Below are 26,834 nucleotides of genomic sequence, written 5' to 3'. Positions count from 1 at the left end.
CAAAGTGAATTTAAAAATAAAACCAGAAACTTTTCTTCTGAGTTTAATGGAAAAAGACTTGGAAAAAAATTGGAACTTTGATGTTATAAATGTTGACTGCAGCAGGATTACTTGACACACAAAAATGGAAGGACCCTTTGATTTCTACAATGGATGAATGGCTGCAAAAGTTGATGGAGTTAGCAGAGATGGCCAAATTAACTGCTTTGATAAATGAAAAAAATAAAATTACTTTTGTTTCTACTTGGAAACCGCTTCTGGGCTCTGGACTTGAGGTAGGGGAAAAAATTAAACTTTGATTTTTGGTTTTACTGATTAATAGGTTATAAAAATTATAGAAATGGCTAGTTTATAATATTATGTAAAAGAAAAATGTTGAGGTTTGATGTTATTATCTTATTCTACTGCACCAAAAGGAGTCAGAAGTCAATGTCTTTTCTTTCTTTTTTTCTCCTTGCTCCACACTTTTCCTTTCTCTTTTTCCTCCTCTATTTTCTTTTGTAGTTGTTATTATATATTATAAACCAATAAATAAATAAGCAAATAATATGATGAGGCAAAGAATTTTAAAAAGTAACTTACTGATGAAACCAGATTTTTTTTTCTATTAGGATTTAAGGGTGGCAGTTCTGGAGAACCGGTAGTGGAAAATTTTGAGTAGTTCGGAGAACCGGTAAATATCACCTCTGACTGGCCCCACTCCCATCTATTCTCTGCCTCCTTAGTCCCAGCTGATTGGGAGGAAATGGGGATTTTGCAGTATCCTTCCCCTACAGTAGGGAGGGAATGGAGATTTTATAGTATTCTTCCCCAGCCACACCCACCAAGCCATGCCCACCAAGCCATACCATGCCCACCACGCCACACCTACAGAACAGGTAGTAAAAAATTTTTGAAACCCACCACTGAAGGGTAGCCAATTATAAAAAGTGTATGAAAGATTGGTTTTATACATGGTAACTGCAGAGGGACTACCGTATGTGCAAAGGGGGAAAATACAATAATATAATAATAACCCACTATGGAGGATTGGACTGTGAAGATGACAAAATAAGCAGAAATGGCAAAAGTGTCCTGTTTGATCAGAGATGAAACAATAAACACTTTCTTAAAATACTAGAAATCCTTTAGTGATTTTTTGCTGAAAGCAGAAAAAAACGATCTGAAAAAATTGACTTGATGATTTCTGAATTTGGTTATTGAAAAGGGTTGAATATAGGAAGAACAGTATAATCTTGATGGGGGAGGAGTGACAATCAGTATGTCTATGGGAGGGGAAATCAGAAGTTGCTTCTTTAAATTTTTTTCATTTTCTTCTCTTACCTACTGCACTTTTTATTTTTTTAATTTCATTTCTATTTTTTCAACGTTTACCTTCAATTTTTTTTAAAAAATTCTAATAAAAATAAACAGCAAATATTCCTTATTATTAATTTAAGGAATATAACATCACTCCAAATATTATTTTGTTGTTGTTGTTACTGAAAACAGCAACTTCCAATCCTTTAAAAAAAAATCCTATCCAAAGGTGCGGAGAACTAATCTCGCAGAGAAAGGAATGTTGGCATGGAAGCATCTGAAGTAGGGTATTAAAAATGATAGAAACTTAGAAACTAAGTTCAGGTTTTGAGTTTTAAGTAATCTTAAAGGAATGAACTAGCACAATATCTATCTGTAGTTCCTAATAAGGTATTGAATTACAATATGAGTCAACATATACTTGGCAATCAGAAACCAAAAACAACTTTGCTTTCAAGCTAAAGAAGATGGATAAGTAAGAACTATTCAGGTTTGCCTTCCTGTTATTAAACCTGGAAAACAATATAAATCATTTTAGTAAACAGATTTCTAAAAATTGCCTCAATCACATGAATAGAGATCAGACAGAATGCAAATTGGCTTGGTACTTGACAAATTATACAATAATCAAAATGCCAAAACATAATCTTCCCTTTCCTGATAGCATATACATTTCATTCCATGTTGGTCAAAAGGAGCTTGATCCTAACCTCCAGTGAACTGCATTGTCAGTGCAAATAACCAGGATCAGCAGTTTAGTTTGGTGTTTCAAGTTTATTACATGCAACCTAAACACAATGATCTGATCTATTAACTGTTAAGGCAAATTGGTGCTTTATGGGACTAGAGCGAATCAAAACTGAGGATGTGTTTGACCCCGCCCTTGGGCTTTGGCCTAGTCATTTCCTATAGTATAGACTATAACTCAATTATACTCCTCAATACTCCTAATTGGTCTGGATTTTACTTGAAAAGGTTGTCCTGGCTCTCAAATGTGAAATTTAAACCATTTTTTTCAAACTGGAATCTGTCCAGATCAGAGGTGGGTTTCAGCAGGTTCTGACCAGTTCTGGAGAACTGGTAGTGGAAATTTTGAGTAGTTTGAAAAACCGGTAGTAAAAATTCTGACTGGCCCCACCCCCATCTATTTTCTGCCTCCCAAGTCCCAGCTGATTGGGAGGAAATGGGGATTTTGCAGTAACCTTCCCCTGGAGTGGGGTGGGAATGGAGATTTTACAGTATCCTTCCCCTGCCACGCCCACCAAGCCACACCCACAGAACCGGTAGTAAACATTTTTGAAACCTACCACTGGTCCAGATGTGTCTGGATTTCAATTTTAGAGGGATATATAGCGGGGAGATATAATTTTGGAGAAGCATGTTTATGAATCCAGCAAATTACATATGGCAACTGGATCACTTTTAACCCGTTAGGCATCTGAAGGGGAAAAAAATTAGCCTCTCTGTACTTAGGTACCAGAGATTTCCAATTCAGGAGTCCAAAGCAACCAGCGAAATACAAATGTAATACTGGCTGCTTGCAAGTTAACTGTCTTAAAGCAGCACTAAAGGGTTTTTATTTTGGGGGGGAGGGATATAATCCATTTAAATCAATGTTTCTCAAACTTGGCAACTTGTTGGGGAAAGAGCCTTTTTTTAAAAAAGGCAGCTTGTATGAGGCTGGACTAGGAGCCATATAAACCTCTGGAAAGATGTTGTTCTAGATGATGGGTGAACAGTTACACAGCCCACTCGTATCAGATGATTGTATGTGAAGTGCTAGTACCGCTTTATAAAACTTTGGTAGGACCACACTTGGAACACTAGAGGCTTTTAAGAAGAGTTTCTAATGAAAGCATAAAAATAAGACATTTTAATTACATTTGGGGTTGCTCTTCTACCCTCTTTTCCCAACAAACCTTCTTCTCCTTCTTCTTTCCCCTCCCTCCTTCCTCTCTTCTACTTTCTTCCTCCTCCTCTCCTCTCTGCCCTATGTCCCCTTCCTCTCCCCCACTCCTCCCCTTTCCCCCTTCTCATCTTGTCTCCTGCTCTTGTCCCCTATCCTTTCTTCCTCTGCTTCCCCTTTCTTCCATTCCTCTCTCTCCCTTTCTGCCTCTTTCCTTTCTTTCTCCTTTGTTGTGCAATATTTCCCTTATTTGGTATCCGAGCAACTCCAATTTTCTAATAATATATACTTTCTTTTCAATTTCTTTCCCATTTTACCAGTCACTGGTAGGATTTTAGCTGAGGTTTTAAAGGACCTTGCAGAGTGCTCTGTAAGGATTTTTAGAAGATTTTAAGCTGGGATTTTAACCAGGATTTTAAATATTTTAACCAACTTATTTATAATGACGCAGGAAAACACCCAAGATTTTAATTTTTTGTATATATATATATATATATATTCAATTATATGGAGAAGAGAATGTACATTTACAATGTGTGTATAAGAAATAAAAATAAAAAACTTTCCCCCCCCCCAAAAAAAAGGAAGAAGAGAAAAAAGAAGAGTTTGTACAGCCATTTGCCTAAAATGTTATGGGGTAGCCTGCCTCAGCAGAGGGTTGGATTAGAAGACTTCCAAAGTTTCTTTCAACTCTGTTATACCATTCCCAGTCTATCATAAAAGCAGCTTTCCATTTGGAGTATCATATAAGCTTGGGAAAAAGATGCATTTATTGCATGACAGAGAGAGAGGGAGAGTTCTGCTTTTGTCTGCTAAAATATCCTTAAAATGTATTAAAATTCCCAGAAGCTTCAACCAGTGTAGTCAATACCTAATAATTACTAAAGCTGAAGCCCGAACAATTTGGGTGGCATTACCAATGATGATAAAGGATGAAAAATTCTCCTGGAAACATGTCAAGAAGCCTGGTCGACCTGTTAATTACTTGGTTCATGAAGATGACATTAAACACGGATCCAGTGGTGGGTTTCAAAATTTTTTACTACTAGGTCTGTGGGTGTGGCTTGGTGGGCATGGCATGACTTGGTAGGCATGGCTTGGTGGGCGTGGCAGGGGAAGGATACTGTAAAATCTCCATTCCCGCCCCACTCCAGGGGAAGGATACTGCAAAATCCCCATTTCCTCCCAATCAGCTGGGACTAGAGAGGCAAAGAATAGATGGAGGCGTGGCCAGTCAGAGGAGGTATTTACCGGTTCTCTTCTCCGAACTACTCAGAATTTCTGCTACTGGTTCTCCAGAACTGGTTAGAACCTGCTGAAACCCACCTCTTCATGGATCCTGTATATTTGTTACTGAGTTCTTCTTAGGTCCAACCTTTGCAGTCTCAGACAAGCTGTTTCCACAATAGAAGACTTCCACATTGCTGAATGCAGAATTAAGATGATTACCACACAGTTGTTAAAATAGCCACTGATCAAAAGGTGGTAAACTCCTTTTTCCTCTTTCCTCCTCCCTGCCCATAAGAATCCACAATAAACAACTGAGTATTCATCCCAGTCCCTCCCTCAAATATCTTTTAATTTGTAGCTTCCCCTGGTTTTTTTTCCCCTCCCCCTTTTAAAGAAAGTAATTGATTCTGATTTGAGTGATATGGACATTCTGGGTTGTCCTTAGCTGATTCTTATTCCCTTTAGGGACAAGAGGAGGAGATTATAATTACTGGTTTCCTTGCTGCGATCAAAACATTGCTTTACCTTGTGGGATCCTTGCAGAATCACCGTTTGCAATCTCATAAATATAATACAAATAATTTGTAGAAGTTGTTCAGGTTTATATAAGAATAAGCTAAAATGTTAGATTCCCTGCTTTCAGGAAACAGGAACAAATTAATTAAAAGCAATTAAGGGATATCACAGCAACAATCACTAAAACCAAACATGAATTATTTATTACCTTTGTTTCTTTTTAAGGGGAAAGAGAAGTTGGTGTTCTTAAGACAAATAAACATTTGCATAATAGAGGGGAAAAAAAACCCTACAAATGAAAATGCCTTGAATACAACATTTTGGCACTGATGTTGTACTTCCTTTTAACACTGAGCAGGGGCTAAGAACTTATTCTAAGCTTAATTAACCATACAGTTAAACAAAGCCAGTCACAAGATGACTGCCAGGAGCTAACCATAGTGCTGAAACGCACCGCAGCCAATCTCTAAAAATTGGAGCTGGCAAAAGATGCTCAGTTACAAAGAAACAGCAGATCCTCCATTCCTAATGATATAAGAATGAGTCGGAGGTTAGTAAACCTAAGGCAACACTGACATCTTAGCTGGGCCCTATCACTTTTCTTTAAAAGAAAGAAGAAAATGATAAGGAAGTGTCCACACGTCAAAATATCTCTGCAAATTTTCTTGCAAACCCCCCAGATGAGATGGATCAAGCCTAGAATCAAATACTTTTCAAAGGGATGGAGAAAACACCTGTTTGTGAAGGTAAAGCCAGATGTAAGGGAGCATTGCAGTGTTGGCTGCTGTGTCCTTTTCCTAGGCTAAACTGACAGTTTCCTACTTCTCTTTCCAAAAGGGAAAACTCACTGTTCTATCGATAAAATACAATGCATGTGAATAGCGATCATGAGAGAAAAGTGGAAGAACACAGAGAAACACAGGGAACATTCATTTAAGAGTAGATGGATATTTCATAGAACAAATATTTGCCAAGTGTACTATGAGGTCTTTTAAACATATCATAAAATGTAAATAATTCTATCCATCTCCTATTTACATAGACACATTATCTTCAGTTTATTGCACTTAGAAAGGAAAAGCATGCAATATAACTGACCAACACATTTACTACCTAAAATGTGGACTACTCCCATGGAGGTTTCTGTGTATAATACTGGGTCTGGGAGAGACTGCCACATATGCATCAGTCACCCATCAAATATGTTCTCAAATACTAGTATTCCATAATCAAAAACTAACAGCTATAACCATTTAGTCTAGATTGGAAATTTACTGTAATTCTTGGCCACTTTTATTTATTCTTTTTGGTTCAAAGGACATAATTGCTCCAAAGATGTATTCCCTAGAAAGCTTTTTTTGTATTTTAATCCTTATATTCCCTGTTGAAAACCTTGTTAATTCTAAAGGTACCTGGAGATGGGGATTTTTTTTTTTTAAAAAAAGGTTCAATCAATTACTGCTTGTGGTTTTGTTCTGTCTGCTACTGCTGCATCTCGCTGTTGCATGCAATCTTTTTCCTTTTAATTACTTTCTTTTTTTATTAATATACTTATGCCTTTTAAATTTTGTAAATTGCCTTCTTTTTACTAAAAATACAAACAAAAATGCTTTAAAACATGAACATTCAAAGAAGACAGACATGGTCAATGTACAAAATATAATTCAACTCAACTGTAATACACAAAATAATGAACCCAAAAACAAATTAATCAAGGATAACAACTAAAAGAGAAAGTTGTTTCAATTATCAAAAAAGCAACTTCTTGGAAATGCCAGTAAAACCATGGGAACAATATGGATAGTCTTCTACTGAATGCATGGAGAAATATACTAAAACGTTTTTATAGCATCAGGGTAGAATTGTGTCATGTCTGCTCCTACTGCAGTTTTTTTTTTTTTGCTTTATTCATCAAATTAAATAAAAAAAGATAAGAGACAAGGACCAGGGACCAGGGTCCAGGAACCAAAATAAAGTTTATAACTACAAACAAACATATTCAGATTCATGTATTCTCTTTCTCCAAAGGGCAGGAAAAAAACCAGTAAATCGAAACTTCAGAAGCATATTTCAGCTAAAGAACCAGAGTAATACTAAATGATACAGAACACAGGGACATCGCATCTTAAAAATTGATAAAGAATTCTGTCTTGTTGCAGGAATGTAATAATAGGTCAGTCTGCTTTCTCTCGGGATGTGGAAGTTGCAATAATTCTTGCACTGAATGGGATATTTAAGCATGAAGGGACTAACACAGGGTTTTCCCACATGGATAGATACTTCCTTTCTCAACTGATATGAAGGGGGAAGGAGTCCAGACTGCTCCAAGCGCCTTGCTCTTATATCAGACTTCAAAATATCTATTTATTTCTGAGATTTAGAGACAACCTTAGTCCAAAATGATTCTAATCAGTTTCCACCAAATAATAAAACAATTTAAAAATAGCAATAAAATAAAATAAGTGGATCCAGAAAACCCAGTCCCTCTAAGAAGCAATACCTACAATGCTCCACAAATATCTGACCCCAAATTCAGAAAAATATAGAGAAGCTTTTCCCTAAAGGCCTTTCATTTATACACCAAGGGTGAGGAACTATGGCCCTTTTATCTTGTGGACTTCAACTCCCAGGCTGGCTCAGGAATTCTGGGAGTTGAAGTCCACAAGTCATAAAAGGGCCACTTCTATTATACATCATTTGTATCACTTGAACTCAGCTTTGCCAAGCTTAGTCTACAGAAAGATCAAGCAATGTCTAAATGGCCAGCTACAACTAAGAAACTCTCATTCCACCCAACTTTTTCATAGTATTCCAAGTGCTGTTCTTCACATTGCAAACATTAAGAGGGAACAATCCAAATATAGGACATATCTTGGTTTATAAAGGATAATCTCGGAAAAAAGCCAGCAATGTACATTCATCTAAAATCCTGAAAACATTTAGTTAATGTAATTATTTCCCCAATAAAATTTAAACATCCAACTTATTAGATGGTAAATAAAAAAAAGTTTTCCTATATTAAAAAAGCAGCCCGACAGTAACATGGATTTATTAAGGATGACTTTGTAATGTGCTGTCCTCACTGTTGCTCCACCCCAGCTATTGTGTTGCTATGCAATGCAGGCCTTTGCTGCCTGAATCCCCATCCAGAAATATAATTGTGAATTCATATTAAGTAATTATAACAATTTATTCATACTGATGTCTTCCAAGCAGGTTCTGACAATAGTTTCTTCTTTTCTCCACAGCATTTTTTTTTCTTTTAAGAAAACTTACCTTTTTCTTTGAAAGCTTCTGCTGTTTTTAAGTCTTTGACCCACCGATGGGTCAAAGATTATCGATGGATGTTTTGAAGAAAGGTGTAAAGATCACCATCTCCATTGTGAATTCAAGACTAATATAGGCATAGCTTCTGGTGACTGCTACTTTCTTCTTCTTCTTTTTTTTAAATAAGAAGCAGTTTTAAATACAATTATAAATTTACCTCTTTCTCTAAAGTTACATACTGTACTGAAAAACTGTTGGTGGTATGCTCATGCACACATTCACAGACACATGAAAACATACTTAGGGGGGCTAAATATGCTGTAAAATAACCTAATCTTGAATTCCTAAATATACCCTTTCAATTCCTCAATGCATAACTTCAGAGTATGAATGTAATTCAGTTACTTGAGTAAGACACTTTGTGAAAGCTTGGCTTACAAGGCAAGGGAGAAACAATTAAAAGGAAAGAATAAACCATGGCCCCAGAGGTGCTGCCTCAGACTGGGAATGTAAACTATTCCCATTTCTATTAAAAGCTATCTCAAAGGGAAACTGAAAACTATAGGCAATGTGATTGTATTCAGGGTTTTTTTTTCTAAGCATTTCTATCATTTCTTATCAAGAGAAATCAGAATAGCTATGAGTCATACATTCAACTGTGTCAGCGGTTTGATATTCCTGTCGTGCCAATGTTTCAATATCACATAGCCCATATTAGCTGTCAAGACCGGAGAAAAAATCTAAGGAATAATTGAATCTATCAGGACAAAACCAGAATCTCATCAGATTCCACACGTACAAAAGCAGCACACCCTGGTAGTGAAGGCCAATTTACTGCCCCTCTAGGAAGCTGTGGCTCATGGAAGCAGGTACCTTTAGGTATACAGCCCCAAGCACATAAATGTAATTTGGGACTTTTAATCCTGTGAAATTATTATTCCATAAAAATACCGAAGAAGGTAAACTAGAGAATGCCAGAGAATAAAAATAGTAGATCTTTTATCTTCAGCCACCTCCATATGGAATATCTACTCTGAGTCAGAGTGGGCTAACATAACATACGTTGTACCTCCTCTGACGTCTTTATCAGTATGACTCAGAGGTCTCCAGAGAAGTACCGGTAGTATTCTGCAACCAACCATAGCAGCATCTGTGGCCATGTCAACTCACCTATGAGCCGAATTCTAACAACACGTTCAGCAAACCAGGCAATCGTGGTGCACCTAACAAAGGATCAGATATAGCAATGCCACCACTTGCAGTTTAATCCGAAGTACCATTGGGCAATTGGGGACAAATTTCAAAGGTTAAAATGATAGATGGACGCCATGACAGTCTTTAAAATCCATCTGCCCCTCCAGGAACATTAATTTGGTCAGCCTGAACCAGAACGTAGCTGACTGGTTTTTTTTAAAATATTATTTTGTTTTACAGGGTTATCAAATTGACTAGTAGGGTTAACATTAATTGACAAAGCAGAAACAACTACCCAGCCAGGAGACAGAAAAACTTAAATGACATTCACTCCAGCAGGCTCACAAATTGTTCTTGCCCAGTGCGTGCTGGAAAAGCCAGGTTTTTGAAAGGGCAGCAGGGCTGCTGGAGCCATATGGTCTTGGCAGTGGGGGATGCTGTTCCAAAAATTAGGCATGGTTATAGAGGAGACGTACCTCCTGAGTTCTGTAAAATGACCCGCTTATTGATGGGAGCTGGAGCATGCCAACTCCATCAGATCTTATAGGATGGACAGAGACAATAGAGATCTGCAGTCTCACAAATACCAAATCCCTCTGCCACAAAAGGCTGCATAGTTGACCATTAGCTCCCTAAAATGTTCTTGGAAGCCAGCTGACAAGCAGTGGAGGACATGAGCACCAAGGCATGTCCATAACTCTGCTGCCACATTCTGCATCACCTACAGCTTTCAAGTGGTGTTGAAATGACAGAATGCATTGCAGTAATCCAAATGAGAGATGATTAAGGCCCGAGTGACTAGATGGGCTTCCAAATTCAGGAGTGGGTGCAATTGGTACACAAAATTGATTTATGCAAAAGCCCTCCTTCCTGTGGGTGACAACTAGTATTTGAGTGGGAGTAAGAGTCTAGCTCTCTGTCTCTCTCTCACACACACAGCCTCCTGAGCTGCATGCCAGTTTTCTCTGACCAAGTGTAGGACAGTCTCTAATGTTGGGTGGTCCCACATGCTTCATTTACGGAAGGAAATCTCTCTCCAGGGTTCGTAAAATAGCAGGAGTTATATCACAATAGAGCTTTGTTCCAATTAACCCCCATTATTATTTTCATCTGCCAATTGATCACTGTTTTCAGTCATGAAATAAGGCGAAAAGACAATGATGTTCCAGTATTATAAAGCAAGTATAAATATTGCGCTTCTATCAAAACAGGCTCCAAGTTTCATGTAGCATCAGTCCTGTATTTTTCATCTTTCCCCAAATTTCTTGTTTATTCACTAATTTCAATTGTGTCATAATTTTTCTCTTGGGATTCCAAGTGCCTGAAGCAAAACTGCAAAATTCAAACAAATGGGAACTGGTATAAACTATTTTTGGTATTCCCAAATTCCCGCAGGGAATAACCATGATCATGTTAAAAACATACAAAAGCTTTCCACCAATCAAGACTGTCCTTTGTGGATACTGTTTATACTTTTAAAAATGAAGCTATGTATTATATATATATATATATTTTTAAAAAATTAACATCTTGAATTAATTTGATCAGCTTGACTAGGCAGTTGGCCCATATTGGGAGGGAGGGAGGGAGGGAGAAAGAAGCTATTAGAAAAAGGTTTCCTAAAAAACTGATCACTAAAATGAATGATGTAAAGAAGTCCAAATTTCTCAAGAGTCAAAAAAGTAAACACGGAATAACTAGACCCAGCTCATTTGGGAAGAAAATCCTCTTCATTTTTGCTTACCCCAATCAATGTAGGATCTCATAACAGAGCTTAGGTTTCCTCTCTCCAAATTCTGGTATCTACTGGCACAGGGAGAACTCAGGGCTAGAGGAAAAAAGCCCCATCTATACAAAACTGAGAATTGGTATAGTGTGAGAACTCCTGTTTACTGTATCCGCCATTTCTCTTAGACTGCTTGGAGTCTTTTAAATCACTAATGAAAATATTTATGCGCAGCAAGGTTTCAAGGCTCCAAAAGCTATGGATTGCAGATTAGGGGACTCCATCTTGAGCCCTACCCTTCCATGTTTGTAAGACAGAGTAGCAAAAGGTCTTTAGGAACCCTTCCCCGGATCTCCTCTGTTTAAGACATTTTGCTAAAACCTTATGTGCTTAAAAAGTAGGAAGAATTTCCTGTTTTAAATCTAGACGTTTTGCCAGAGACACAATCCACTGAAATGGAATGGAAATCAAACCAAGGCAAGGCATTAATGTAGCAACATAATATTATAGTCAACCTGCTGTTGAAATGTATATTAATGCTCATATTCCTTAGTGGCAATAACATGTAAACACAATAGCATGTGTGTGAATATGTATGTGTGGCATTTACATAATTGCAGCCAATGGACTGGGGGGAAAATGTGGCTTGTAGTCAAAATGTTAAAGGCCGTGATAGCATTTAGCAATGTTTCATTAAAACACCAAGGAAAAACACTTGTTCAAGAATTAGTCATCATAGAAAAAAGGGAAAGCAACTCTTCCATTTTTGGAATCTCAAATGGTTTTTTAATAATGACCTGTATTATTTCATCTCATTAACTGTGGCTGCTGTAGCTCATACTATACCACGATATCATTAGAGCTGTTTAAAAATGACTTCTTGTTCCTCTTCTCCACCTGAATCTCATCACCAGTGAATGTAATCTGATGAAATACTAACCTACTATTCAGGTCTGGGTTACTCAATTAAGCATGCTGAAGTTCAGGGTCTCTCTTACATGGGTACCAAGTGTGATACTCTATAGATTATTCTGTTTACTAGTAGTTATACAGAAATCACAGCAATTAACTACTTAACAAGCTAGTTGCAATTATTATTTTTGCCTAAATCATTCTGTGTAGAATGCAGTTGTCAGATGTAATTGGCTTGGTTAAAGAATAATAATGCCACAAAAGATTAACATCAAGGTTTTGTCAATGAGCCATTCCAAAAAAATTACTCAGCAAGAGACCTGACCTAAGGACAGTAAAAGGATGTTTACTCTCTTTGGGAAAGTTTGAAATAATATTTAGAAAAGTAAAAGGTTTCTCAGCTATCTTAAGCTAGAATAATATGAATGTTAACCATAAATCTTTCAACAGGAATAAAAGATATGACTCTGCCACATATATGCTGTTCTTTCATTTACAAAATCTACCTTTTTTTTTTGTTTTGGCTCAGTAAAGATATACAGAATAAGACTGTGATCAACCATGAAGGTTCATTATCAGTATTACTACTTCTTTCGTTATCAGTATTATTACTGCAAGAACATCAACCAATCTTCCAAAAGCAAAGAAATAATAATGCCCATTTCTTATTCCTGTCATCATTCTCCAATCCAGGCGTTGCCTGCTTTATCAACATCAAAAAGAAGATCATTATTTCTGCAAGAAAGCGTTTGGATGGAAGCATAGGTCAGTTCCTCTGCAGAAAATATAGCCATACACAATCACCCTGCTGTGTTATATCCAAGCTGATGGTTAAACTTCTGGATTTATGGAACAGAAGAGACAAAATGGGACACAAATCTTCCCACCAGATCTAGTCAATATTTATATTAATGAAGAATTTCAGCTCTTGTATATTTTACTTTTTAGAAGCCTGCTCCTTTTGTTTCTCATATGCCAGCAAACACTTCTGTAAGACTCCATTGGAATCTGTTTCATAAGATGCTGTGGAAAGAAAAGTATTTGCTTTTCAACATTTTTCTCCATCAATACACCATTTCCAATATAGTGTTCTTCAACAAAGAATGTACTTAGCATTGAAGTAGGACTTTAGGGTTACGTATATCTAATTTGGTAGATCCTTCCTGAATGTGATGTGGTCCATCTTCTAATATTTTCTTCCTTGGTAGACAAAACCTCGCCCTCTTGCTAATTCTAAAGCTGGATTCATAACCAAAAAGGTTTTTGAGATGATGTTTTCTCTGTACCAGTTTTATAGTGTATAATGGTTCATCCATGCCTCTTCAATCACAGTCACTGTAGTTCCAAGGCAAGGGTAGGGCAACTTGGTCTTTTCAAATATTTTGGACTACAGCTCCCACAATCCTCACCATTGTCTACACCGGCTGGAGCTCATCGCAGCTGGTATTGCAAAATCCCTGGAGTGACCCAAACTGAACAATCCTTAACCAAAGAGCATGGATCTGCCTACAACAACCTCAGGCAAAGGTTCTAATCTACAAGGGTATCTACAAGGTAGCAAAGATGAACAATCAGACATGGTAAAGCACCAATGTCAAAGCCCTTCATAGGCACCCTGGCATAAGTGTGGAAGGGAAGAGATGCAGAACTAATTCCAAACAGGAATTCCCTCTCAACAACAATTGAGCGATCTCCAGCAGCAGCAGCAGCCAGAGAGAAAGGGAGGGAGGAGGAAGCCGGGACAGCTGATATTTGCAACAGGCAGCTGAGCCAGGATGGAAAAGTGGAGGGGGATGAAGAGACCATCGAGAATGACGTCAGTGAATTGACTGAGCAGGAAAACACGGCGTATTTTTTGGGGGGGGGGAGCTCGAACTGGATCCGCTCTGTAACTGAATACAGCAAGCTGCGTGTGGAGGGGCCGTGGGAGACACGCAGCTAGCCAAACCTGACAACGCCGTGACGCGAAAATGACAAGCAGCCACGCAAAATGGTGACAATATCCCTTTTGGAGGGAGGGAGGGGGCCCGAATCCGCACTTGGGAAAACTCGCCCCAAAAGCGGAGGGGAGGGGGAAAATATACTTGCCTATGCAACAGCAAAAAAAAAAAAAAAAAGGAGAGGGGAGATGCAAGAAAGGAAAAAGGGGGGAGGAGGAGGAGGAGGAGGAGGAAGGAAGCTGCGCGGTGCTAACTCGCCTAGCGGGAGGAGAGGGGGGAAAAAAAACAACAAACCCACCCCAATATTCTCAGGGGCAAAACAAGATGGAAAAGGGGTGGGGTGATAGCGTGGGATTCAGCCCACCGGGACCGGAGAAGTGGTTCGGTTCCGTTTTCAAGGAGCTGGTGCCGGATCTTTTGACGGATGCTTTTTTTTTTATTTTTTTTAAATAGAAGGAAGGTGCCCGTTTGCCGCCGCTTTCAGGAAAAGCAGCAGCCTGCAGAAAAGGGGGAGAGGTGGAAGCCTTCCCCGCCCTTCTGCCCAGTGAACCCCCTTTTCCCCAAATCCCCACCATCTTTGGCGCTCAAAGGCACCCTTTCATCCCACCCAGCAAAAAGACGCTCCCCTAATCCACCCCCACCCAAGGAGGGACCTCTCCCCCCCCACCCCCAAGTTTATTCTAGGGACGCAGATAGAGGAGGGAGGAGGAGTGGGGGGGGAAATCACCTCCGTCCGGCGTGGAATAGAGAAGGGCGTGCAACTCCATCCAACCATATGGAAGCAAAGGCGCTATGGCTGGTCTCTAGAAAGGGCAAAAAGCGGAGACGCTGACCAGGCGCCTGTAGAGAGCCCCGGGGGTGGGGACGGTGGGGGGGGGCACGGTTCGCCCTACCAATTCCAGCTCCGAGCATCCCAACCAAGTCTACCCGGTCCCCTTTTGGCATCTTGCCTCTCCCTCCCGGCAGCCCTTTTTCAAAGCGCATCCTTGTCCTCAGTTCTCACCGTGCAGCACTTGCAACGGGCGATCTCCAGCAGCGCCGGCCGCCAAGAACGGAGGCGGCAACAGCAGCAGCAGCAGCAGCAGCAACGGAGGAAGGCAGAAACCGTCCAGTGCCCGAAGCAGACTCCGCCACCGCCCCATGCCGGTCGCTGCCCCAGCTCACAGCCCGGGCAGCCGCCACTTCCACGGCCGCTGCACCATCCCTAATCAGCGCCCCCTCCAGACCAACACTGGCACGGCACCGCCCCGCAAACCAACCAATCTCAAGACCCATGCAAAATGGATTCTCGGCCCCATCAGCCTATCGCAGTCCAGGAAAAGGACACGCCTGAATTCGAAACGCGGGGCTTAACTATCCCTGGCCACGCCCGACTTTTAGGGTTACGCCTCCGTATTAAAAAAAAAAAATAAAAAAATAAAAATGAAGCCTCACCTCTCCCACCTGCTATTATACCTGGTGCGTTCCCAAGTCCTGGCAATGCCTCCTCCAATAAATGGCATTAACATTCTAAGTTGACGCCCTTCTGTTTAATCATGTTTCAGCCCTGCATCAATCACAATGCAGAGAAGATGGTAAATTATACCTCCTGCAGGCAGGCAGTAAGCACAGCCTTGCTCATTTGAAGCTTCAATATATACCTGTTACAAACCTGAAGCTCTTCTAAGCTTATGCAGCCCGACAATTTTTTACCATTTCTCACATGGCACACAGCTAGAGGGGCGAGTCTTAGTCTTAGGCCCTAAAACCGGCAACCTCAGAGCAGCAGCATCTCATTTCCTTTGCTTGAATCTTGTAAAGAAACCCCAATACATCCATAAAGCAAAACCAAACTTGTAGCCTATAGCATCATTTCTTGGACAGGACCATCTACATCGTATCTGGAAACGTGGTGTTACGGCATCCCATTCTAATCCTGTCTCAATGAATGCTAATGATTCACAATAGTAAAGCAGAAAGCCAGCAATACTCAACTATTGCTTCACGGTTCCTCATTTGCGGTGCAATTACCTTTTTTAAAAAAACAAAAATCAAAATCATAAGGGAGTAACTTTCATGTTGACACTTCTAAAGATAGTGGTGTGACTGTAGTACAGCTGGCTTTCTCCAGCCCCAAAGGGGGTAGTTTTAAAGTTTGGTATAAGGGACACAGAAAAAGAATGGAGAAACCTACCCTCAAAGAAACAGTAAAGAAGTGCACTTGTGGTACTATTATTGCACTCGTCTTTGTTAGTTCAAACGAAAGAGCAAGACTCAAGTGTAGTCACCTTATTATATTTAACAGAAGAAGCTGACACAATAGCCTAGCCAGTCTCGTCTCGAGCATCATTCAGATTCTGCTTCCAGCAGCATCTATAATAGTAAATGGGTTTACTATTTACTAAACCTAGTAAATAGGTTTACGGTGCCATGGATTAACCCATCTAAACATTCTTCAAGATACTGAAATGCAAGGATGGGTATTTTTTAGCATTTTGCCCTATGTGTAACCCTTGATCGGAATCCTTTTATGAATCTGCTTCCTTTTTAAACTGCTTCTGTATATCCATTCAATACAGTGGGGCTTATTTCACCAGTTAATTTAGTGATTGAGAGGAACTGGAGGGACGTTTTCTTATCTTCAGATGATCTACCTTCTATGAGACTGGAAAAAAGCTATTTGTCAGTTCTCTAGATCTGTTTTGCCATGGCCTCAAATTATGGTAGGTTGGATGATAACCCAATTGCAGACATCTCTCTAAAAAGCACCCAACTTCTCATTTAAACACACTTAAGAAAATGATAGCAAACAAAATGTGACATTGCCCAATAATGCAATTTGGCTTCCTGCCAACTAAAATTTCAACCACTGCAGAAAATTTTCCCCATCTATTCAATCCTGAAGTAAGACGACAAATTCCAAGTCAATCTTAGGAAACTCATTCTAACTCCAGGAGAAGCTTCTAACAGTGGAATCAATTGAGGAGGACAATCAGTCATTGGGACTAGACTGCCACCATGACTCCTTTCATCTCTGTGATTCTAAGAATTTGATAGGCAACTATCAAAACAGGGTTCCGTACAATCAATTTGATTTCGCTTTGAAAGGCAACAGAGAAGCAGCTGTAAAAAAAATCTCATATATCCTGAAGAATTAATATGTAGTACTGTGTGTGTTTGTTTGGAGTAACTCACTTATCATTTATCTTTGCGGCTGTGAGATCTAATGGTCCTAATCTGAAATAATTTATAATTACTATTAACAGCTGCCTAGAGCTGCCCAAAACAATGAGATGGACAGTATATAACTTAATAATAAATAAAAATGTGTGAAAGTAGAGCAACTCATCCAAGTAAAAATGTACGGTAGTGCCTACAAGATTGTTTTTTTACTCTCGATGGTGGAAAAATAAAAAACCCAGAAAGGTCATAGCAATTTTCCTTCAATCTTCTATGCCACTCAGTATCTTCTAGAGGTCATTTTGTTCACAAAGACCAATTATAAACTGATTGTGGTATCACTAAATTGTCAGCAAAACCTACAACTTTGCTCGCTAGAGAACGAAGGAGTTGGATCGACACACCTCGAGGGTATCAGGTTAGGGAATGCTAATCTGTGATGGCTGATGAATAGAATGGGGCGATAATGGGAGGAAATATTCTGCCAGCATCTTTGCAGCACTACTTCTGCTAGTATCATCCAGGTTTGTGACTCTGGGTTGCTCTTTTCCCCACACGGCTATATTTTAAAATGTTTTGAGATATGCAAAGAAGTACAACATGCAATGGCCCCACTCTCCCATTATGATCTGATTGCATACTTAAAACGGTCTTCTAATAACATAATCTATGCAAAGCAGTTCTGCATACGTGACCTTTTGTATGTTACTCGATGAGCCAGCATCACCTTGCTAACTTCACACAGCCTGTGCAAGCAGGGGATGTGGGAGTGGAAGGAGAAACGGAGGTCTGCATCATTTGGCATTTACCAACACCAGAATGTCATCTGTAATTTTACTTCCCACTTGAAATATTAAAATTATTCTAGGGGCCAGTATTTAAATTTCACCGTCTTACTGTTGACAGAGGGGGAAAAAAAAGGGTTCAAAGGTTATTTTATGCCTCTCAGGCTCAGCCATAGTAATGTAAATATGCCTAAGAGGTAATTTCTGTTCTGAGGCGAGACAGAAAAACAAATCAAAACTCAGCAAGCCTCTGAACTGCACAGAGGTCACTGGATTAAAGCTGCTTTAATTATTATCCAGCCTAAGGAAAAGGGAGAGCCTCTTTCAGCATTCAGGCTGCCCATCAGCTGCTCAGAAGTGCCTGATCCAAGGTGGGAAACAAATTGAAGAAGCCCTGGGAAGGAGAAAAGAGAGAAGTCAGGGTCAGAGGGGATGCAGAGAAAGGCTCTCAAAGGGAAAAAAGCAGGCAGCTGTCAATACACACAATGGCGTCACCATGGCAGCCAGAGAATCGTGAGGCACAGTGTTGCCATGGAAACCCATCACTGATTCAAGGCCACCATTGTAGCCATGGCAACATGAAGACAAGATTACAAAGAAGAATTAGAGAGTTGCAAGAACCAAAGCCCAAACCTCTACCCAGAAACTGGGAGTGAAGGAAAGCAGATTAGGACCTGTTCCTATCTCCCAAAATTAAAAAAACAACAACCCATTTGTTTCTTTTCCTTTCGCTTCTTCAAATCTGCTACTCCTGATTGGAGGGGTGCTTATCTGCAAAAGGGCTTTGCTAGCCACCTAGGTATATTTGTTTAGCTCAACTAATCTTCACTGGGAGGTACAGGGCAGAAGGAAAAAGAGGCAGGCTATGATTTTGCATGCCATCTTCAGCCCCATTCCCAGGGCAGGAACACCCAAGCTATCGCCTACCTTGAAGAGAGTGATGGTCTGAAGAACCCCTGAGGTGCAGCACATCTCACGAATGGAGTGCATAGCTAATTGTGGGCAGCCCATATCAAGAACACGCAAACCAAGGCGGGAAGCCAGGATGGGTCCAATGGTTGTGCCACAAGGAGAATCATTTCGAACCATAAATTCCTGCAACCGACATGAGAAAGGGGGGAAAAAAAGGAGCAGACTGCTGACCATCTTTGATAGCAATGAAGGAGAAGGGGGAGGGGGCAGGATATAGAACTGAATCTTTCAAATGGATATCGCTGGGGTTCTTAGATCCTTGGCACTGGCCAGTCCAACTAAACAATAAGCTGAAGTTTCTAATGTGGACTGAACCACCAAATGAAAATGGAGAAGGGGACATCTTCAGAGGGAGAAGCCCTTCATTTAGCATTTAACTATAAAGCCCCAGTATCAGTGGTGAAATTCAGGCGGCTCTATCCGGATCGTGCGATCCGGTAGCACCGGCAGCAGGAGACTCTGCCCATCCGCCCGGATGTCATCATGTCCTGTTTTTGACCCTCTGGAGGAGGCACATGGGCTCACATTTGCAAACCGGTAGCAAAGGTAAGTGAATACCACCCCTGCCCAATATCCATGGTCTTATTTCCCCCATTCCTAGCAGGTAGGTTGATTTGCCCCCAGTGGAGTGCTACCCAGTGATGTAGTGCAGTGCCAGTTCCTAATGGTGGAAGCACCATGCAGCATTGGTAGCATGCAGTCAATCTTCTTTAAACTTGGAAATGAAAGTAGGGTTGGGTCTGCTTAGTACTTGGACAGAAAACACTGGGGTGTACCAGAGATCTGTGGAGTCCACCCGTGTAGTGTTTCCAATGAAAGCGCATGGATAAAGGGAATCTTTACTTTTCAAAAACGCTTACTTGTAGAGGAACGTTGACATGAGTGGCAATCTCACGAATCAATGCCTCCGTGATAGCAGTGGAGGCATAGCGTTGGTTGCTGTTTATTTTCAGAGCAGGTCCCTGCATAGAAAATCACCAGACTGAAGAGAAGGTTCTCCACTCTGAAAATTTGTTATTTGTTAATTCTGCCTGGAATTTCTTGAGATGTGCAATTCTTCCACCCTCACAGGAAGGGCTTGACTTGTGCTTCCCACCAGACTCCAAACTCTTAAAATGATACATCTCTTCCACATAAATAATTTACTGACGTAAGATACAAAAATCTATAAAAAGAGTTTTTCTTCCTATCTGCGTGCTTCTCTCCAACTCTCCCCCATCTCTTCGTCTGGGCGAAGCACAACTGTTTTTGTCCTGTTTGTGCTCAACAAGAAGGGAGATATATCTTCCAATAATCAAAATAATTACCTTTAGCATACTTTCCCTTATCTAGGCCACCAAAACAACAGCATAATCTCCAAAAAGTGCTTTTCCGCTAGTCATCTGCCATATGGAGTTTTATTTCCCGAGCCCTCCCCAATCCTGATTCTATTCAAAACTGTTATCATTGTTTTGGGCACTCCCACAGCTGGCTCTCAAATGAGAAAAAGAAATCTCCATTTCAAGAATGGGTTTTGCATTTGACATCTGCCCCTCAGAGAGTTGTCCCTGTGGTGCTTGCTGAGATGCCTAGATTTCAAAACCACGCTGTGGACAACCAGTCCATGTTACCTACCTTGTGAAACTGTGGCCGATGGTTCTTATCATGCTTGTCCCTGCGAAAAGAACAGCCTTCAATAAGCATGCTTCCCCCCTTGTGCCTGAATTTCAAAAATCAGAGGACCGAAGGAAAAGAGGTGCTGTCGCTGTAATGCATTCAAGCCATTTTTAATAGATGAGACAAGAGTAGCCCTTTTGACAGAGCCAGTGAAGAAGCCTCTGTGCAGAGATCTCTCATTAGAACAGAATGTCTGGCCTGGAGAGAGAAGTGTTTCAAATGATTAGAATAAAATTACTTTATTCTGTAGCACATCAGCAAGAAGATGAAGGAGGCCATTTCAGCACCAGTTCTGAAACATGTTTCAAGCTTGAAAGCACCCGGCATGGCATGTAGGACTGCATAGACCTACTTGCATATTCATCTGATTTTCGTCATACAGGCAGTTCTCATTTAATGACTGGTTGCTTAGCGACAGTTTGAAGTTACAGCACAGCCTTCAAAACCACTTATCACCTGGTTTGCTTTACAACTGCCGCATTTGCTTTACAAGTGCTGCACCTATTTAATGACAGCTACAAAAAAAAGGTCATAAAAATTGGTCATTTTATGCAACTTCACTTATGACTGGCATGCTGGAAATTCTGGGTTCCATTATTGTAATAAGAGAAGGGCTACTTTTGTGCAACTTCAAGGTTTTGGAAGAAAGATGCTTTGCCCATGACTCTGCCTCAAATCCAGGCTCAGTCCTTTACAAAATAAGTAAATAGATCCGTTCTAAACAGTTAGCAACTTTCAGAGGGACCCAAAAAAATATCATGCGATGACACGGGGTGGGATATCAACAATATGCTGATGATATCCAGCTGTATACCTCCACCCCTCGTCAGTTCAGTGAGGCGGTGGATGTGATGTGCCGGTGCCTGGAGGCTGTGAGGATCTGGATGGGAGTCAACAGGCTCAGACTTAACCCAGACAAGACCGAATGGCTCTGGGTATTGCCCCCTAAAGACTATGTCGATTGTCCATCCTTGGTTCGGGGGGGGGGGGGAGAAAGTGCCCCCTTCAGAACGGGCTCGCAATTTGGGTGTCCTCTTAAGACTCACAGCTGAGATTGGAACATCTGACGGCTGTAGCTAGGGGGACCTTTGCACAAGTTCGTCTGGTGCACCAATTGCGACCCTACTTGGATCAGGAGGCTCTCCTCACAGTCACTCATGCCCTTGTCACCTCACGGTTGGATTATTGCAACGCGCTCTACATGGGGCTACCCTTGAAAAGTGTTCGGAGACTACAGTTGGTCCAGAATGCAGCCGCGCGAGCTCTTGTGGGTGCACCTAGATACACCCACATTACACCAATTCTCCGCAAGCTGCACTGGCTTCCTCTCAGTCTCCGGATGCAATTCAAGGTGTTGGTTATTACCTTTAAAGCCCTACATGGCTTAGGACCAGGCTATCTTCAAGACCACCTTCTACCGCATAGCTCCCAGCGACCGGTAAGATCCCACAGTGTCGGTCTCCTCCGGGTCCCATCAGCTAAACAATGTCAGCTGGCGGGCCCGCGGGGGAGGGCCTTCTCTGTGGCTGCCCCGGCTCTCTGGAACCAATTACCCTCTGAGGTTCGGACTGCCCCCACCCTACTGGTCTTCCGGAAAGCGGTGAAGACCTGGCTCTTCCGGCAGGCCTGGGGCTGTTGATCTCGCTATGGTGATCCTGCGAGACCCAGCCACGAATTGGAGTGTATGGGTTTCAATGTTTTCTTTTAAACTTTTGTATGGGATATTGTTCGCATTGTTTTATACTCTGTTGTTAGCCGCCCAGAATCCCTCCGGAGTTGGGCGGCATAAAAATGTGACTAATAAATAAATTAAATAAATAAATAAAATCCAGGAACAAAATTAACGATTTCTACACATCCAATTTGGTCCCACAGGCTGGATATGCTGTGGGTTCCATAAGTCAAGGAAGGTCAGCTGGTGAGGACTAAATGTGCCTTCTCTGCCCTCTGGAACATTCTCCCCTCAGAGCTGAGGATAAGGACTCGAAGACCAGGCTTTGTGCCTGGGCCCTCGAGCGTGTTAAGGGCCCCGTTTCCTGGATATATTGACATTTATGATGACATTTTTTTCCTCAGCCATTTCTTGCCGTACATATTTATTTTTGTATGATATTGGTACTGATTTTATTTTATGATTGCTTGCTGCTCAGTCACTTGTTTAAGATATGGATGTCTATAGACATTAAATACACACATAAATATCTATAGTGGGGAATCATCTATAATTTGGAGAGGAACGTCAGTCATCTAATCTCTGTGATTTCCAAGTACAGGTAGTCCTCAATTTACGACCACAATTGAGCCCAAAATTTATGGTGCTAAGTGAGACATTTGTTAAGTGAGTTTTGCCCCATTTTAGGATTTTTCTTGCCCCGTTTGTTAAGGGAATCACTGCAATTCTTAAATTAGTAACACGGTTGTTAAGTAAATCTGACTTCCCCACTGACTGTCAGAAGGCTGCAAAAGTTTAAAGGCTGATCACATGACCCTGGGATACTGCAACCATTATACATGTGTCAGTTGTCAACCAGCCGACTGTAAATCACATGACCACGGGAACGGTGCAATGATCATAAGTGAAAAACGGTCATAAGTCACTTTTTTCAATGTTGTTGTAACTCTGAACGGTCACTAAGCGAATTGTTTTAAGTCGAGGACTACCTGTAACCCCAAAGTAATAGGGAGATTGCTAATATCCCTTCGGCTTTCCATATTATGGGAAAAGTACAACAAAAGCAGCTTACAAGAGAGTCTGAGGGTTTTATGATTCAAGTAGCTTTCCCTGTTAAGATTCATACAATCCGAAGGATGGAATTGGGGGTAACACATGTAAAGTAAGTTCATTGAAAGCAGCTGCCTCCTTGTGATGAAATATGCATGTAAGAATGTCCAATGCTGAGTGACATGCTTGCCCAGCCCTGATACACTGTCTCACGCTGTCCATTAACATACTCACGCATAATTGGGATGCACCGCATGAGCCATATCTGCACTGATCATGCACGATTTGGGCACTGCTTCCTCAAAGGCTGTAATGTTCTGGGGCGAAGCTGAGATGCGACGAAGGATGAGCTCCGTGAGGAGCGATGCAGCCCCTTGAGCACTTTCTGAACCAACCTGCCGGAAAGGTGGCATTCAAAAGGCGAACTATCGAGAAGTGTTTTGATGGTACCGGAATTTTAACTGTCATCCCAATTTGGAGTTAAGTTTCAGTTATCCCCCTTTACATGGCACTCTTTGGCACGCTTTTCTGACGTCCTCCTTTTAAATCTTATTTTATGGTGTGTGGCTTCAGAGCTCTTTTTTAAATGCCCTCCCACTCCTCTAAATCATGACAATCTGGGAGTGGCTTAAGAGATGAGACTTAAACTCACTTCATTCCTTAAACTAACCCCACCCCAGGCTAAAATATTTGGTTCCACTCTAGTTACCTCATAGCATCTCCAACTAGAGCCTCTTTATCATTTTTGGACATCAAGGGGTTTAAAGTGTGCTCAAAAAAATCTCCCAACCCATGTTGTCTATTAGATTTAACCATGTTAAGTATTCCTTCAGGTCAGGATAGGATATGCTGCTGCTCTAAATCAGGACAATCTGAGAGTGGCTTAAACTCATTTCATTCCTTAAATTACCCCCACCTCCTGGCTGAAATTTTTGGTTCGTTACCTCATAGCATCACTAGCTAGGGCCTCTTATCATTTTTGGACCTTTACCTTTTAAACTTTTGGGGTTTAAAAGGTAAAGATAAAGGTTCCCCTCGGACATATGTGCTAGTTGTTCCTGACTCTAAGGGGCAGTGCTCATCTCCGTTTCAAAGCCAAAGAGCCAGTGCTGTCCGAAGATGCCTCCGTGGTCATGTGGCAGGCATGACTAAACGCCAAAGGTATACGGAACGCTGTTACCTTTTCACCAAAGGTGGTTCCTATTTTTCTACTTACATTTTTTACATGCTTTTGAACTGCTAGGTTGGCAGACACTGGGACAAGTAATGGGAGCTCACCCCATTACGTGGCACTAGGGATTCAAACTGCTGAACTGCCAACCTTTCTGGCTGAAATTTTTGGTTCCACTCGTTACCTCATAGCATCACCAGCTAGGGCCTCTTATCATTTTTGGACATCAAGGGATTTAAAGTGTGCTAAAAAATAATAATCTCCCAACCATATTAGATGTAACCATGTTAAGTATTCCTTCAGATCAGAATAGGATATTCAACTTCCTATCCAGAAGAAGAGCTTACCACTAACCTCTTCATTGTCGTAAAGTGCAATCAGGCGCACATTTGGCTCTCGGGCGAGAGCGTCAGGATCATCGGTAGATTCAATCAAAGCCTGAAGGGGCAGACAAGGGACCAAGGTGAACTGATAACACAGGTAACGCCTAAGGACTTTCTGCTGGCTTTCTCCCTGGCTTATGAGTTAGTATCAGTCAGAACAACGCTGGAGCTTCTGGAAGCTTAAAGACTAGGACAGGAAAGATCTGCAGTTCATAGCTAGATCATTCATACAAAAAGAAACCTGAATTATACCTCCCACTCAGCAAGGAAGTCTATTTGTAAGTCTTGACTAAGTGTTCTTCCAAAACGCCCATCTGGAAAAATATACCAGCCTAGGAAAATAGAGAGTTTTGATTTCTTTCCAGTTCCTCTAAGCCCTTTGCAGCTCACAGAACAGAAGTAGCTCCTCTAAACCCAATTCTTAACACTACCCACTTCTAAGTCAGAAATCCATTGCACTGGTAGAAATAAGAAGGTAATAAAACTGTAAGTAATAGGTACTAATTGCTAAAAAATGCTGACTTCTATCTAAGTTGGCCAACTAGTTTTGTTCAGTTCCTCCAAATCTTTCAATTTGTACCGTTTCTCTCCTGTCCTTCTAAAGATGCTGTTAAATGTTAATGCTCTGTATGCATAAACGTGCAATTACTTCCACTTCCACATTTAAAATGGCAAGATTATTCCCTTTTTGTGTCTGTTTCCCAGAGAAACCTGGTTTTAATATCTGTTCAGTCAATCAACCTTTCTGGGATGCTCTGTTGGTCTCTGCATATTCAACTCTTAATGGAATTTGTAAACACCAAAAGCGTGTAGGTGAGAAAAATGCATTCCATAGTTTGGGAGGGACACTGGAGGTCTCCTTTTTGCCAAATAAGTGAGCCTCTTGACTGCACTAAGATCTCCAGAAGGCACTCTCCTGAACAACTGACTGGCTGAATAGGTTTGGACAGGCAGTCCCTCAGATGAATCTTACTTTTATTTAGGGCTTTAAAGAGTAATATCATCACTTTAATTTATTGCAGAATCCAATCTGGGTCAGTCCCCAGGAACAGAAGCTTAGTCTTCCGAGCTTTTAGACTCGTGCTGAAGCCCATTCTCAGGGAACTCTGATGTGTACTTTGGGCTACTCTAGCGCATAGTCCTGGTGACCAACCTAGATCAAATCCTGCAACATTATCCTGGGGCACATATATTTGCCTTCATTTGTGACTTTAACTTATGTCTGGTAAACAACTAGGATCAGCAGAGCCTTATAAAGTGTCAACTGGGACATGATTGAGGTGACTCTTAACACTGTTGATTTAGATTTTCAAAAAGTCTTTGAAAGAATTCTTCATCAAAGGCTCCATTTAATTTTAGTGGCTATGGGTTAAGACTGCCATTTATGGATTGCTAATTAGTTAAAGAGGAAACAAAGAGTAGGAATACATCAACCTTTATTTAGTGTAACAGGGTAAGAAATGGAATCCCTCCCTCAAGGATTTGAATTGGAACCATTAGTTTTTAACTTAATAATCAATCATGATTCTGAGATAAGCAATGAATGGCCAAGTTTGGAGGCAATGCTAAACTTTTAAAGTGGTAAAGAACAAGGACCTGTGAAGTACTCCAGAACATTTCACCATTTATGGGTGAACGGTTAACCAAATGGCAAATCAATTCAAGTTAGTTCAGGTTTAATGGAGGAAATCCCACTAACTTTGCATATACACTGATGGGACTTGGTCTATAACTGATCATGCAAAGGAACTTGTAAATATCAACTCAAGTGTGTGGCAGCGATGAAAAAGACAAATTCTGTGTCCTGGGTCATTAGCAAAGTGACTAAACATAAAAATTTGAACATCTATAGAAAGCTGCAGTATATCTAAATTAGCAGTAGTGAATGCAGTTCTGACTTCCACATTTGAAAAATGGTCAACAGGGTTAGAAAAAGTACTGTGCAGAAAAGGGCAGCCGATTATCAAAGGGCTTGAATATCTTTTCTATCAGTATA

The 26,834-nt window shown here is 40.8% G+C and overlaps 2 protein-coding genes across 3 annotated transcripts in view; both read right to left on the bottom strand.

Moving 5' to 3' along the window:
* Positions 1 to 15,315, bottom strand: part of PTPRN (protein tyrosine phosphatase receptor type N) — a 45,076-nt gene extending 29,761 nt beyond the window's left edge. Inside the window, exon 1 of the mRNA XM_034433779.3 lies at positions 14,994 to 15,315. Coding sequence (XP_034289670.2) covers positions 14,994 to 15,132 — 139 coding nt within the window. The 5' untranslated portion in view covers positions 15,133 to 15,315. The remainder of the gene's footprint in view (positions 1 to 14,993) is intronic.
* A 2,885-nt stretch (positions 15,316 to 18,200) lies between these two features.
* DNPEP (aspartyl aminopeptidase) overlaps positions 18,201 to 26,834 on the bottom strand; it is a 43,806-nt gene continuing 35,172 nt past the window's right edge. For both annotated transcript variants that reach the window (XM_034433781.3, XM_034433782.3), the window contains exons 10-15: positions 24,810 to 24,893; positions 23,519 to 23,679; positions 20,521 to 20,560; positions 19,767 to 19,868; positions 18,862 to 19,029; positions 18,201 to 18,328 (exon numbers count right to left, since the gene is read on the bottom strand). In XM_034433781.3, coding sequence (XP_034289672.1) covers positions 18,278 to 18,328; positions 18,862 to 19,029; positions 19,767 to 19,868; positions 20,521 to 20,560; positions 23,519 to 23,679; positions 24,810 to 24,893 — 606 coding nt within the window. In that variant the 3' untranslated portion in view covers positions 18,201 to 18,277. The remainder of the gene's footprint in view (positions 18,329 to 18,861; positions 19,030 to 19,766; positions 19,869 to 20,520; positions 20,561 to 23,518; positions 23,680 to 24,809; positions 24,894 to 26,834) is intronic.

Source organism: Pantherophis guttatus, chromosome 1 (genome assembly GCF_059756535.1).
Source record: "Pantherophis guttatus breed Tessera chromosome 1, ASM5975653v1, whole genome shotgun sequence".
NCBI classification, from domain to species: domain Eukaryota; kingdom Metazoa; phylum Chordata; class Lepidosauria; order Squamata; family Colubridae; genus Pantherophis; species Pantherophis guttatus.
Note: the sequence above shows the minus strand (reverse complement) of the source record. Positions and strands in the feature narration are given on the sequence as shown.